This window comes from Chaetodon auriga, chromosome 16, assembly GCF_051107435.1.
Source record: "Chaetodon auriga isolate fChaAug3 chromosome 16, fChaAug3.hap1, whole genome shotgun sequence".
In the NCBI taxonomy this organism is placed as follows: Eukaryota; Metazoa; Chordata; class Actinopteri; order Chaetodontiformes; family Chaetodontidae; genus Chaetodon; species Chaetodon auriga.
Window position 1 is genome coordinate 18,025,703 of NC_135089.1, and position 13,998 is coordinate 18,039,700.

Below are 13,998 nucleotides of genomic sequence, written 5' to 3' on the forward strand. Positions count from 1 at the left end.
TTTCCTGGAGTCATTCTGGGACCCCAAGGAGCCTCGTAATGGCCTTGGAAAAAACTCCATGAGCTTTGATTTAGGTCTCAGCAGCCTGCAGTGGAGCTCTCTCTGGCCGGCTGACCCGACTCTGCTGGAGGAGACCTTCCAGCTGGTTGTGATCACAGAGCATTTTACCGAGTCCCTGGTGCTCCTGCTGAACCTGGAGCCTGAGGAATTTTCCTACTTGGCCTCAACACCCCCTTGTCTCAGGATGTCGCTCTGCTTGACGACATAACCAAAGCCAGGATTCGGACCTGGAGCTGGACCTTGCTCAGGTGCCTTGGGAGCAGGCAGAGCTGTATGGGCTGGAGAGGCTGGACTGAGAGGTGGTCCTACTGAGAGCCTCCACAGAATGAAATTTGTGGGCAGGAAGGGGGACAGGCAAACTGATAGCATGCATGCTACTTCGTACAAAATAATATATAGTTGAGGCGAATGTCATTGTAGGTATTTGGTCGTAAGCCAAAGTATGGCTAAACTGAAATTTAGACCAGATGAAGGCACAAGATGAAAAGTCAGACAATCACCACAGTGGTAATAATTCATCCTCAGGCGGATATGAACGTCACCGCATTAAATGTGTTTTCACGACGGTGTACAGAATTAACAGTGATGTTACTTCCCTGTCTTGTTCATGTTTTTATTGAGATAAGAGACAGCAAAAATAATCGAGCTCATAACAATATTTTCAGTATATTTTGTCCTGTTCCCACAGCATATGACTTCTTCTCCAGTAGTTCTTCTCCAGTTTTCTCTGAGTTTCTCATGTGCGAGTCACATGTTTACAAGAATGTAATTCACTAATCCAGTCAAAGGCAGCACATCCTGTCACATGACATGAAACAGTGAGAGACTGTGTATCCTACAGTAACACTCGCCTTAAATCTAAATTTATTAGAGTAATAATAGTATTCTATTTTTATTCTGTTGAATAGATTAAGCAAACAGAACAAGACCTTGTGGATTTCATGGATAAAACGGACTGAGATGGCAAAAATGGAAAACATCCGTCAATTGAATGACACTACTTTAAATGCTCTCGTCTAAAAACAATAAATAAAAATACAAATGAGCACAAAACAGCAATAAAAGTACCGTAGTGTCGTTAATGATACTGGCTACTTCATTCTACACAACCTTCACGGAGTACCTTCAAGTTAGTGCAGACGTTGTTCTTACGCTCAGTAGTTGCCACACAGTATAACTGTCACATTTATGTGTGATCACTGATCACCGCACGCCCCTCAGGGCAGACTCGATCTGCTGTTCATAACAGAACAAACTCGTCCATGCTGTTGCTCGTGTCGACTCTTCTCAGTTCACTATTCCTCTGGATATAGGTGATATTGCTTGTGGGTGGATGGCCGCCCTGCTCTTCCTCCTGACTTTTTCCCTCTGCAAATATAAATATGGGGTACGTCTCTGCAGATGTGGAGAGAGCCTACGGGAGAAAGAGACAGAAAAAAAAGCTCTAGATGTTATGGCATTTTCTTAAATGACATCAGCTTCTTACCGCTTTTCTGCATGCCAGACAAATTCACAGCGGTACGACACAAAATCTTATCATACTATCCAAAAGCTACACAGCACACTGACGAGCCAACTGAGACTCAAATAACCCAGACACATACCTCATAAACAACTGTGCACAGTGACTCAAAGTCCTTTTGGCCTTTAGCATAGAACCCTATGGTGCAGCTGGGGTCCATACGAGAGATGGCCAATTTCCTTGGATATTTACAGTGAAACGACTGCGAGCGGTGTGGAGAGGAGGCAAATGAAAAACAAACAAAAAAAAGTTGCATTAGATTTAGAGAAAATACTTTAATAAGGTCTGATGTGGATGTTATCAATTCAACATTTGTACTCTAGTCAGTTTATAGGAGTGAAAGTAATGGATAAATGGTTGAACTAGTCAGCAAAGAAAGTGGATAAAATCAAACTAGCTGTAAATAAAAAAAAATACAGCTGAAGCGGATTAATGATTGAAATGGCTAAAAAAAAACAAAAAACAATCAATAAATGGTTGTGAAGTCAACAAAACACTGACAGTTCAGCTGAATGAAAGGCACACCCTAATATCCACTTTCATATAATTAATAGTCTTAAATAACATCCAATTTAAAGCCAGTTCAAATGAACACATGTGGAACGTGGCTGGGGGTGCTGATGGGGTACGCGAGTTCATCCGACGGGGCTGTGAGGGTCCATCTGAAAAAAGGCTGTGAATCTCTGCTTTACATGACTGAGCACAGCTGTCGCAGGAGGAAACAAAACAAGAGAGTGAAAACGATAAGAGAAATGCTGCTTCCTCATACCTCCAAGGGAAAGTTCTCCTTTGCTGTATCCACTGTGGGCTGACAGTAGTGAGGGTCCAAGTACAGCAGATGGTCATCTGTTGCGCAGCAGGGCCAGAGGAAGACAAAATAAGTGAAAGGACTGACATCAAACAGCGGAGTACTATAATTATGATGTACACTGCACTGCACGTACCCTGGAAGCCGACGAAGAACAAAGAGTGCTTTGGTTTGCCTCCAATGATTCCAATGCAGTACTGTAATGTCAGGAGTTTCTGTGGAGAGGAATGATGAATGAGTTGATCTTTGTACCTACAAGACTTACTTTTGCTTTGCTTCAGAGCAGGCATTTCTCTGTTTTCACACTCGGGCAAAACCATCTTTGAGGTTGCTGTTTCATGCAGCTGCTTTTATTTCTGCGCCAATTTCTGAGTGAATACATGAAATATTGTTACTTTGACACAAGTGATGTAGGAGGGATTGAGTTCTTGTCCTCCAAGTCGCACAGGAACCAGGATGATGACAGACCTCCAGGACTGAGGGGGAGGCCGCTCACACAACCTCTTCACGTCCTCTAAGTAGACTGAACACACAGAGAGAGCGAGCATGTCCACATTGTCCAACAACTCCTCTGACGTTCATTTCTTTTTCTCTGAAATACTTTGCGTTCCATTACATTAAGCTACGTGTTACCTCGCAATACTTTCTATGTATGTTTTGCACTCCCTCTGATCGACAGACACAAACTGTATTATGCTATAGCATCATGTAACTGTAACACAGCAAAAGGAAAAAAGAAATAAGTTCTGACAGGTGATTTACGTGGCCCGCTCTCGTCATTAACACAGAGGAATGTCTAAAGAAGTCCTGCTCCATTTCTCTGTTTGTACAGCCTGTGGGAAAACAGCTGCATTTGCCTTTTCCTTCAAAGGAGCGAGCAAACACACTGATGAAAGAAATCACTCACTGGTGCAATCTTGTGCAACATACACAACTAGATTGGGAAGGTCCGCCGATGCAGCCACAGCTTTCCTGGAAAAAAAAAAAAAAAAAAAAAAAAAAAAAAAGAAATTCACTGCAGGATGTTACGGCTTGATAAAAGCTGGTCAGGATAACTGGACTTTCAGGTCTCACCGGAGGATATGTGCTGCAATGGACGGTCCGTACCAATCCCCAGCCTTCTTCCCTGAGCTTTTGCCCAGCTCCACCAGCTTGTGTATCCCAAAAGGAGCAGTAGGATGGTCCGCAAACCATGAAACCACCCGTCTGTGAGAAGCCTCCATGGGTCTGTGCAGGCGGGAATCCAGGCTCAGTTTTCTTCCCCTCATGCCGGGCCCTGCCTTTAAATTCAGCCCACGCTCTGCACTGTCTACGACACTGATCACTGGCAGGTCCATGTCATCTCTGACCGCATGGTGGTTCACAGACCAAGTCCAACCTCAAAATGATGTAAAGATAATGTAGTATTATACAATGGAACTAATATGAGACACAAGATACCTAAAATTAACTCTCCTAAATTCTGCTTGCTGACTCAAATAAAATCTAAAAATGTTACTGATATTTATACTTTGCATGTATTTTGAAACCTACTTGTATTCGGGTACCAGAATTAGTCACTCCTGTGAGATTTGAGCGTTTCTGTGAAAGTATTTTATTGATGTGTCTACTGACTGATCCAGTTGCAGTGAGCCTGTGTGTGTTGTCACCTGGAGGCATCAGGTGCAGGAGCAGGCCTTGTGCCAGCAGCATTTGGCCCGTGCGTAGAATACAACCCCAGCCGCTGTCGGTGGTCAAGGAGCTGCCTGGCAGCAGAGGGAAACCCCGTCTGTACGTCAACCACAGGAGAGACACAAAGGCACAACGGAAACGCTCTCTCTCCCCTGAAACAGTTACAGAGCTTGGCTTAAAACGCCCGATGGTCACATGACAGAGATCATTTCAGGAGGTTTGAGGACCCACTGCTCAAGACCACACCTTGATCCTTGAGATCGTAGGATTGTCCCATCATGATCACCGGAGAGTTCTTGCTGAATTTGGATTTCTGCTTCATGGGAAAGCCTGCAACATCAAGCCGAAAAGAGAGTTTCACGTCACAAAACAAAAGAATCACATTTGCTCTTATTACAGAGTAACAAATGCAAAACAAACCATATTTGACGCTGTTCCATGCTGAGACCAACTTGGATTTGAGTCTGCCTCTGTCCTCTGGCTCCTGGTCGTCCCTGCTCATGTCCAAGTGCTGAGGCGCAGCAGATTCAGAGGACAGGAACAGCCAGTCATCCATTAGGCCATCTGCAGGGGACTGGGCCTCAGAGCATGTCGGGGAGGTGCTGCGATTCATACCTGGAGATGCCCAAGACTGAGTGCGAAGAATTTCTCCCTATCTCCATAGCAGCCTGCAAAGACATAGAGACATAATACAACATTATACACACATGACGCAAGAGCCCCATGTACAGTAAATCACAGCACGTTGTAATGAAACAAACAGGTTCTGAGCCTGGAGCTGATGAGTTAATCTTAGCTACAGCAAAGTGAATGATTCTCTGTGACAGTAAGTAAAGAGGGAAACCATGTGACTGCACCCTGTGACTCAAGGAATTTCAGATATGTCAGTTTAGCTGCAGCAGGAGAGGTGCTGCTAGTCCGTTCTCCCCCACATTCAGCCTGCTCCATCTAACACGGCACACCGGTAGACACAAGGCGACCGAAACATGCAGCAGTCAGCAAGGACAATTTGAAGGATTACAAGACGATTAAGTTCATCTACAAAAATCTGTATTCGTTTTCGTTTTTTTAGTGACATATTTTACCATTTTACCTCTTTGGGCCTCAAATAGTTATTTGAATGGATGATCCAACAGGTTTAAAGGAGAAATCTCTGCTGACAACTCAAAGGCATTTAAACAAATTCCAACTAAACAATGCATTTAGTAACAGTCCAAAAGGGTTGTGAACCACTGGCATATCTTTAAAAATGCATTGAGTTTCATGAGCTTATCATGCGCTTTTTATATAAACTCTTAATCTCAAGAGTGACTTGTGGCTGTAGCTGTTGAACAGATGCAGTGGGAAAAAAGTACACAATTTATATTTGAAATGTAGTGGAGTACAAGCATAAAGTAGTATAAAATGGAAATACTCAGGTTAAGTACAAGCACCTTAAAGCTGTAATGGAGTACAGTGCTTGATTCCTTTTCCATGTCATAACTAACCCATAACTCAAAAACCTACATGAGGAATAATATGAGAAAATCCATAACAGTCATGTATGTGATCACTTATTTAACTTATGTTGCTCTTTTGTAACTTCACAGACTTCTACATTTACCTCACGTAGTAAAATTTTATCTATTTACATTTTTATCTATCTATCTATCTATCTATCTATCTATATAAACATTCAAAGATTTTGAACATATTTCCTTGGTGTCATGATCATTTAGAATAGTGTTGAATGGTGGCTGGAGGGGCCCCTGGGAGTTTCTGCCTCGTGCCAAAACAGGCACTAGCATCGCGACTGAACATCAGACAAAATGGTGGCCATTTGCCTCTTTGGAAGTCTACAAGACTAATTAACTGATTAATAACTAACATGCCGGGCTGTACATTATTTTGAAAATACACAACACATTTAGACTACATCTATATGCCATGTAATGTACATCACAAGCAATGGCTAACTTACTAATACAAAAACTTATACATTACTACTACTACAATTACGCGAACAGTGACGACGAACGGGAATATACATTTGTGCATTTTACGATTACAAATATGGGGAAACTGCGAATTAAATATAATTCAAGCTAAGTGTATAAATGCTTCGAGCAAATCCTCCATTTCTCGTGTTCAGCCACTAACTTGTGGGCATCCAACTTCAGAGCCCGTCCACTCGCAGCCAAACTCGGAGGGTTTCTGAAGTTATCAATGCATGACATTCATTTTCTACCTTCAGTCGGGAATCGTCATTGTGTCTCCTTAATGAGAGCGAGTTATTGAATGAATTTCACTGAAGGAGCCCTTCTGTTTCGGTTCGTTGGTACCGGGGACACGACGCACGAAGAGTGCAGAAGAAATTTATTTGTACTCACTTCCTGTTTACACTGGTTACGTATGGGCACTGCTGTGATTGGTCAACTGAGAACCAATGAGAGCGACCCCCCGACTGTCTTGGACGACAGTGTTACACCCATGATGTTTATTATGAAGAAAGTCAGACAGAACGAGAGTTTCTCTGCATTTTATTACATTTCTGCACTATAGGCTTTTTTGCATTGGTTTTTCACAACGGTGGCTAATAGATACGTAGCAATGTAATGGACAACAGCAGTCGAGATTGTTGTAAAAAAGTCAAACACTTGGATGGGCAGGACAGCAATATTACAACTTCAGATTTATGGACTGACAGCATCAAAACTGCACACAATGGGGTAGCCACACAGATTTGGTAGATTTTCAGTCTAAATGTGAAAATTTAGAAACAACTAATTGCAGTAGTAAAGCTGAAATTCACTAACTGATGACACGTAAAAAGGTTTGAATAAATTAAAAAAAAAGTTTAATAAATAAGACAAATGGAAAAATAATAAAATAAATACACAAGACAAGTAAATAAAAAAAATATTTGACACAAAATAAAGTGCACTTTTCTCACATCACGCACAAAAACACAACTGTTTCATGTCCGAACATTGGGTAAATGTCAGATGACCACTACATCCTAATGGATAAATAAAGACTTTCTGAGCTCAGACTGCAAAACTTATCTGAATTTGATCTAAATGTGTTCACTGACAAAAGAATGATGCATCAGAATGATAATGTATGAAATGAAAAGATCCCCTGGAAAAATGTACACCTTCCTGTTGTCGTACGGCAGGACCTTTGGTGCCATGTGATGTCGTCCACAAGGTGGCAGTCTGAGACAGGTCTGAGCCTGGAGTCCCAAAACTATCAAGATCATTTTTATGGAATACACAAGAAACAAGACCTCACACGAAGATGCTCTCAACATATCTACTCCTGGCTTTGTGTATAGTCAACTACTGTGTCACTGACAAGGGTGCTCAGTTTTATGGAACTGGGCACTGTTGGATTGCATATCATTATATATTTAAGTGTAAACAAAAGAAAATCACGTTATCACTAAATAAAAAGACTGGCACTTTCCTTCACACGTAAAATTACACAATACCATACATCTGCATAAATAGAAAAGAATGAGTGAAAGAGCATTCCTAAGCTACTCTCCTCTAAGTGTTACTTTCATTATGGTTCTTTACGCACTTTGTTCTTCACCACACTTTGAACACACTAGTATATTTACTCAATAGCCTAAAACATATCATTGCACATTTCACTACGATCGATGGAGATGACGTTTAAAACAAAGTGTGTTTGCTCGGCTTATTGCAACGCTTTTCTCTGTCTTCTCTTCTTGTCTGGAGCACAATGTAAACTCAGTAACTGGGGACACCAAAAAAGGTGGCGTTATTAGCACATTGCATAGTGTCCCTGTGCAAGTTCATCTGATCTACCTCTTTCAATTCCACTGAAATTCAGCCCTTAAACAGCTCTTAAGCAAACCAGCTAATTCACCCTCTATGGCCATTGCCAGCATTTTGGTATCTTGGTCCAATTTCCAGGATGTTTGTTAGGTTCATCACTATATGATACAAGCCGGAACTCTTTAGCAACTTTAAGGAAATGCAGTTTGCGTGATATTCTATACTTCAACTGAATTAAAAGATGGCACTGGAGCTGATCTGAGTAATGCCCACTTATAACAGAATCCTGCTTGTTTTAGTTTACCTGTTGTAGTCAGCTGAAAAGTTGTTCACAGTGTTCACCGCTTTAAGGTCTGCTTTATATTTTTCATCTTCTTTTTAAATATTCTCTCATTTGCCATGTACAATGTCAGACATGCATTAAGACAGATGCAATTTTTTTTCCTATATACAACACATTGTGATGACCACACAGCACATAGACGGGCTTACATTATGATACCATGAGCACACATTTTCCAACATGGCTGATGCATCTTTGTTCACATCTTATGTGTCTACATGTCACATGTCATCTATTTGGTGTTATGTCTTCAGGCATTCACATCTCCCCTCCATTCAAAGTCATGTTAATTCATGATATGTCAGTGTGATGCTACAGTAAAAGGCATTACATGGGAGAAGTCTGACTCTTTCTCAAGCCCTCTTATCACGAATGGTGCTTGGAGCGACTGTTTCCTTTATCAGACTGGACGGTGCCGGGGCTTGCTGAGGTCGCTGTCTGCGCCCCCCGACGGCCGCCCCCAGATGAAGCCTCTGGTTTTCCTGCTGTGTTTCCTCGCTTCTCCTCACTTGACTTGTAGGTGTCTTTTGCCTTGGTCCCCTCTTGCAATCCCCCTTTCATAGGCGCAAGCACTGTTTTGGCCACACTTGTGAGCTGGGTGACAAAGCTTGCTTTGTCCCCTGGAGACATAGGGCGAGACTTGCTCGAGGAGGGTGACGCTGCATTGGAGGAGGGTGACATTGGATTCTCTTCCAGGACCTCCAGGTGGGCCCTCTCCTCCTTGGCACCGCGGTAACTGCTTGATATCTTCTCCAGTTTGGATCTGGCGGCAGCTGGCGCATGAGTTGCGGCGTGGCTTTGAACCTGGGTGGGGACTGGGGGTGCAGGGCCTTTGACTTTGGTCGTCTCAGTTCCTTTAACACTGCCAGTGATGCTTCCTTTCTCTCCTGTCTCTGTGCCTTTCCGTGGCCTCGACTGCTCTGCAGATGATACCTTTTGCATGTTAGATTTGTCTGTACCGGCAGTGCTTTTCATCTTCTCCTCAGTCTTCTCCTGAGCTTTAGTTGCAGGTCTGCTGTCTGTCTGTGCACTCTGCTGCTTGCTGTCTTGCTGTTGGAGGCCCTTTGATGTGCTAGGTGTTGAGATTTTCTCACTGAATTGACTCTTGGAGACTGATGCCTCAGAACTTGAGCTGCTTACAATTTGAGGTTTGTACCCTGGTGCAGGACTGGACTCTGTTATGGATGACGCCAGTACTGGACTTGACTTGGTCTCCACTTCAGCTACGCTTATGCTTTTCTTTAGGACCTCAGCACTGGATAAGGTTTTACTTGCATCAACAACATTGGTCTTGGACTCAGCTTTACTAGCTATGCTCTCAGTTTGCGACCCAGTGAGCTCAGACGCTGTGGTTTGGGTATCTTTCTCTCTTGCTGTGACCAGTGTGTCCCGGCTGAGCGGTGACTCCTGCCTTCCCATTCTCCTAACAGGCTTCAGGCCTCCAATCTCCCCTCCCATTGGAGGAGAGGGGGATGAAGAGGATGAAGGAGACGGGGGAGCAGGTCCATTCTCTCCTTCCATCTCAAGCAGACTTTGTAGGCTGTGCTCACAGTGGAAAGACTCTCTCCTGTAGTCCCCATGTGCCACTTCCAGGCTATGCTTGCGTAATGACACCCCACCTGTCAGAGGAGACGGCGATGATGATGATGAAGAAGAAGAAGGCAGCATTGGTGCCCCTAGCTTTTCTGCTGATTGCACCCGCTGCAACAGAGGAGACCTAGGCGGCTCTGCACTTTTGGGACGGGGGCGGGCAACAGGTGGCGAGGAGTGCAGCTTGGCAGGAAACATCTGGGTGGTGTTGGAGCTCCCTACTGTGTGACCAGAGAGAGGTGGAGGAGAGGAGGTGGTTGGGGAGGGGGTGTGAGCCAGTGGGGACAAAGGGATGTTGCCGGCAGATTTGCAGCGTGCGGAGCGGTACTGGCGGTGAAGTTTAGGAGACAGGCCATGCAGGGAGCTGGGCCTCATGTGATGAGAGGCTGCTGGGGAGTTGGGGGTACTGGATGCTGGAGAGCTGCTCTGGGAGGAGGTGCCTGAGGAGTGGAGAAGAAAAAATCTTTAAACATACAGAAGAGAGAAAATGGTATTATGCAAGATAAAGGACATAAGCACCATTAAAGAGAAACATCTCCTGAAAATCTGTTTTTCTCCAGTGGGTTAAATTCTCAACTTGTGTTGATGTAGCAGAGTATTCAAGGGTGTGTCAGTACACTGTGTTTTTGATATATTCATTTCATACAATAAATCTGTATATTATTCTTATTAAGTGATTGTTTTCAGGCCTTGCAGAAAGTCAGACCAGGCAAAAGAACAGACACACATGTTCCCAGCCTTCCATACTAACCCAGGTAAGGGGATTCAAGAGTGGAGCGGTAGCTCTGAGTGGGCGAGCGGGCGGACAGGCTGTGAGTGGGGGAGCCTGGGAGACTGTCTCCAGATGAAAGAGAGCGATTTAAAGAGGAGAGGCTCCGGCTGGTGTGGAGCAGGTTGGACTGCTTGGTGATTTTCCTGAACAGGGAGCTGCGCTTCTTACTGAAAAGATAAAATATAATAATATTATATGACGAGGAGAATGAAAGGATGTAAATCATTAAAGATTATGTATGCTTGTAATGAAATCCATCTATTTTGCAGTAACGCACTCTTGTCCCTCCTTGGCTCCTGTCCTCTTGCTGCGCCGTGCCATCTTGGATTTATAGCTGGACTTGCGGGCAGGACCCACTTTTATAGAGGTGTTCTCAAACGGAGTAGTCGTAACTGTCACCTTGTGTCCACTCTGCATATTACACACACATACAGATATATATTTCTATGAATCACAGGATTGTCGAAGCAAATTTGAACTGAACCATCTTATAAGAACCTTAAAATGTTAATATAAGTTGCAAGTGGGTTGGTAGTCCTCACTTTCAGGATGAGCTCCACCACCTCTGTATGGACCAGACCATGGACTGACTCCCCGTTTACATGAGTGATAAGGTCACCAGCACTAAGTCCGGCCTCCTGGGCGGGACCTCCATCCTCCACATGCTGTGATTAGAGCAAAGGACTTAATGAAACCAAATGTAGGCATTTAAGCAGAAAAGTTTATCAGCTTAAAGCTCTAGTGGGGGGTGACAGGACAAAAATGAACATACTAATAACCCTGTCAGAAACATCTGAGTGCTCCACATAACACCATAGATGACACTGTGCTGATAGGTTGAAACATATTCTGGAATGGTTGGTGAGCATGATTCAGATACCCAGTATATTTCACACGGTGTTCCACAGGGTTTCATACTTGGTCAACGCATTTTGTCTTTATACATGCTTCCACTTAACCAAAATCTTTGACAGCGCTGTGAAATATTCATAGTTATACAGATGACAGACAACTGTAGATATCCTTAGTACCTGATGACCCCAATAATTTAAATTACTTAATGGACAAAGACAAAAATGAATCGGAGGCCATCTCAGGTATCATCAGACAATGATTTAAAATGTAGTACGTATGATAACTATGTCAATAAGATTGCATTTTTCCACCCAAGAGATACTGCAAATAAGAGACTACATCTTGCTGTGTTCAATGCAAAGAAATGTATTATTGTTATTAGTAGTAGTAGTTGTAGTTGTAGTAAACATATTTCCTTTATTGTCTTGACTTGCTAATTAGAGCCTTCAAGAACTCTGTTTACTGTTCGCTCTGCTCACTCACCCAGACCATGTGATGTACGCTGTAGACATCACTGTCCCCCATGTAGACTCTAATGGCTCGGAGAGTGAAGCCATACTTCTTCCCAGAGCGATGGATGGTGATTGGAGAATGAGGGATGTTGACCATGGGGGAGTAGTCCCTGCTGGGAGAAGAGTCTCGAGAGGAGGGGTTGGAGGAGAGGGAGCGAGGAGACATGGGGCTCGCCAGAGGGGAGGCACCATGTTGCTCCACTGAGGAGAGAGGAATGGAATTATGCTCATATTACAGGATCTTTTTCAAAATACGTGTGTGCAGCTAATTTGCTGATGACATTGATGACGCAGCATGTTTACCTGCAGGAATTATAACAGACAAGGCAGTAGCAGAAGCAGACTTGATAACTTTGGTTCCTGGTCGTGAGTTACGTTTCTCTCCTTCAGCTGAGAGCTGCTGGTGGCGGACCCTCCGCAGCACAAGGTCAGTGGTGGCCCCACGGGGCCCCTGTGGGTCTGGAAGGCCCAGGACAGTAGCACTGCCTGGTAGAGGCAACGATGTATCAGCCGGTCTCAAATGTTTGTCTGTGACATGGTGGTAACACGAAATCCAACAGTAAATAAATGCTCTTGTAATTACTTGTGATCACATACAGGTTTAGGGTCACAAGCGATGTCATGGTGCCTCATCCTTTCTTACCTCCAGCTGTGAGGCCATTGCTGTCTTTAAGGAATGGTCTCAGATCGCCTTGAGAGGTGACGGCACCCATGGCTCCTTCCAGGGAAGTCCCCCTGGCCTTCACTGGAGGCTGCCTGGTAGGGACAGGCAGCTCAGAGTCAACCTCCAGAGGGGAGGCCAGGCGATGTGTATCCATGAGGGCGGAGAAACGTCTTCGGGCCCCGGACGGTGGGCTGGAGTCGCTCTCCATAAAGGAGGACTCAGAGCAGGACAGGCGCTTCCTGTAAAAACAAGGCAGTTGCTGATATTATCTAGACAGGCACTTCTTTGGACAAGAAACATCTAAGAACTGCTTCTGCACTATAATGTGTGGATTGCACTGACATCTCAGGCGATCCAGTCCTCCAGCTCTTGTCCCTGAGGGTGAGGCTACCCAGGCTTTCTCTCTTGGCCACTCGATCCTCCCTGGGGACCTTGTGCTCCCGTAGAGTCACGCCAGGGGGTTTATGCTCCAGCTGGGAGAGATGCTCCATACTGCTATACACCTGCAGGTCCACACAACGAAACAGTCAACATATTTTGGGCAACGACTGCTATGTGGACGGATGACCAATGCTTCAAACATGCGCTATGGGGATAAAAGAGAAGTAGGAGGCAAGTTTTGATGTGACCTTGCTGAAGCGAGGGGAGCAGGATGAGAAGCGGTGTATCTCCACAGGCTCATCGTCGTTGGTATCGTCCTCATCGTATGCCTGCACATGATGGTAGCGCTCAGATCGAGCTGAGGAAAGGTAACCAGACATCATGGCTTTACGGGGGGTTACAGTTTACCTTTCACATACAGCCTTACTTTTCTCTCTGTGCTCCTTCCTACTGATCTCACTTACCACACTGACACATATTATTAGCTGCCAACATTGTTCCATATGAGGCAAAACTGTGTACTTAGAGGTTAATCTTCACAAAAACCTGCAAACTTGAATAAACACATTACAGACTAAAATATACTTTCCACTAATGAAGGTCTTTCTACATTTACAGTATTTATCATGGTAACATGGGAGACTTAATGAGGGTGTTGTGGCAAAGATGGTAATGATTCAGATGACCCTGAGCTGTTTGGATGAATCAGATTTTCCTAAGCTCACAGGGACTTGTGGTCCATGCCTGGAACCCCCAGAAGCAGGCTTACTGTCAAAATAACTGGTGTCCTCCTCAGACTCCAGGTGAGGAATGAACTCTGCCTTCTGTCTCAGCAGGCTGTTCCAGTTCACCTCAGTGAAGAATGAGTGCTGCTTCACTTCGAAAGCACCACCTAGAGGGCAAAAGAAGGGGGGGGGGGGGGTAGAAGGGGTAGACAAAGGCAGACAGGTAATAACTGCAGCCCTAAAGCAGGCTGAGGCACTTTGAGCCACACAGAAGATGACTTATTTGGGTAAACTGAATCTGTGAGCCCAC

At 44.4% G+C, this 13,998-nt stretch overlaps 2 protein-coding genes across 8 annotated transcripts in view; both read right to left on the bottom strand.

Annotated features, from left to right (window-relative positions):
* Nucleotides 1-668: 668 nt before the first annotated feature.
* On the bottom strand, nucleotides 669-6,454 carry LOC143334141 (cysteine protease atg4da-like). Of its 2 annotated transcripts, XM_076752695.1 has the most exons (11): nucleotides 6,289-6,454; nucleotides 4,482-4,729; nucleotides 4,308-4,391; nucleotides 4,040-4,213; nucleotides 3,465-3,768; nucleotides 3,298-3,362; nucleotides 2,786-2,913; nucleotides 2,527-2,605; nucleotides 2,352-2,428; nucleotides 1,665-1,784; nucleotides 669-1,474 (listed from the first exon to the last, which is right to left on the bottom strand). In XM_076752695.1, exons 2-11 carry the CDS (start codon nucleotides 4,672-4,674, stop codon nucleotides 1,301-1,303), a joined length of 1,398 nt encoding a protein of 465 aa, XP_076608810.1. In that variant the 5' UTR covers nucleotides 4,675-4,729; nucleotides 6,289-6,454; the 3' UTR covers nucleotides 669-1,300. The 2 variants fall into 2 exon arrangements, with proteins under 2 accessions (XP_076608810.1, XP_076608811.1); XM_076752696.1 differs by lacking the exon at nucleotides 6,289-6,454 and having other exon boundaries at nucleotides 4,482-4,816.
* Nucleotides 6,455-6,563: 109 nt separating this feature from the next.
* The window catches only part of LOC143334140 (microtubule-associated serine/threonine-protein kinase 1-like), a 43,352-nt gene continuing 35,917 nt past the window's right edge, over nucleotides 6,564-13,998 (bottom strand). For all 6 annotated transcript variants that reach the window (XM_076752692.1, XM_076752691.1, XM_076752690.1 and 3 more), the window contains 10 exons: nucleotides 13,733-13,855; nucleotides 13,212-13,321; nucleotides 12,925-13,085; nucleotides 12,562-12,821; nucleotides 12,222-12,446; nucleotides 11,890-12,119; nucleotides 11,094-11,216; nucleotides 10,829-10,962; nucleotides 10,531-10,718; nucleotides 6,564-10,219 (listed from right to left, as the gene is read on the bottom strand). In XM_076752692.1, coding sequence (XP_076608807.1) covers nucleotides 8,556-10,219; nucleotides 10,531-10,718; nucleotides 10,829-10,962; nucleotides 11,094-11,216; nucleotides 11,890-12,119; nucleotides 12,222-12,446; nucleotides 12,562-12,821; nucleotides 12,925-13,085; nucleotides 13,212-13,321; nucleotides 13,733-13,855 — 3,218 coding nt within the window. In that variant the 3' untranslated portion in view covers nucleotides 6,564-8,555. The remainder of the gene's footprint in view (nucleotides 10,220-10,530; nucleotides 10,719-10,828; nucleotides 10,963-11,093; nucleotides 11,217-11,889; nucleotides 12,120-12,221; nucleotides 12,447-12,561; nucleotides 12,822-12,924; nucleotides 13,086-13,211; nucleotides 13,322-13,732; nucleotides 13,856-13,998) is intronic.

Bases quoted from the DNA above. Each gene is read 5' to 3' on its own strand.
- LOC143334141 (XM_076752695.1), bottom strand. From the start codon at position 4,674: ATGAATCGCAGCACCTCCCCGACATGCTCTGAGGCCCAGTCCCCTGCA. The intron at 4,214-4,307 runs GTGTGGTCTTGA...TAACTGTTTCAG, and splicing joins CTACGATCTCAAGGATCAAG to GGGAGAGAGAGCGTTTCCGT. The intron at 2,429-2,526 runs GTACGTGCAGTG...GCTGCGCAACAG, and splicing joins GTTCTTCGTCGGCTTCCAGG to ATGACCATCTGCTGTACTTG.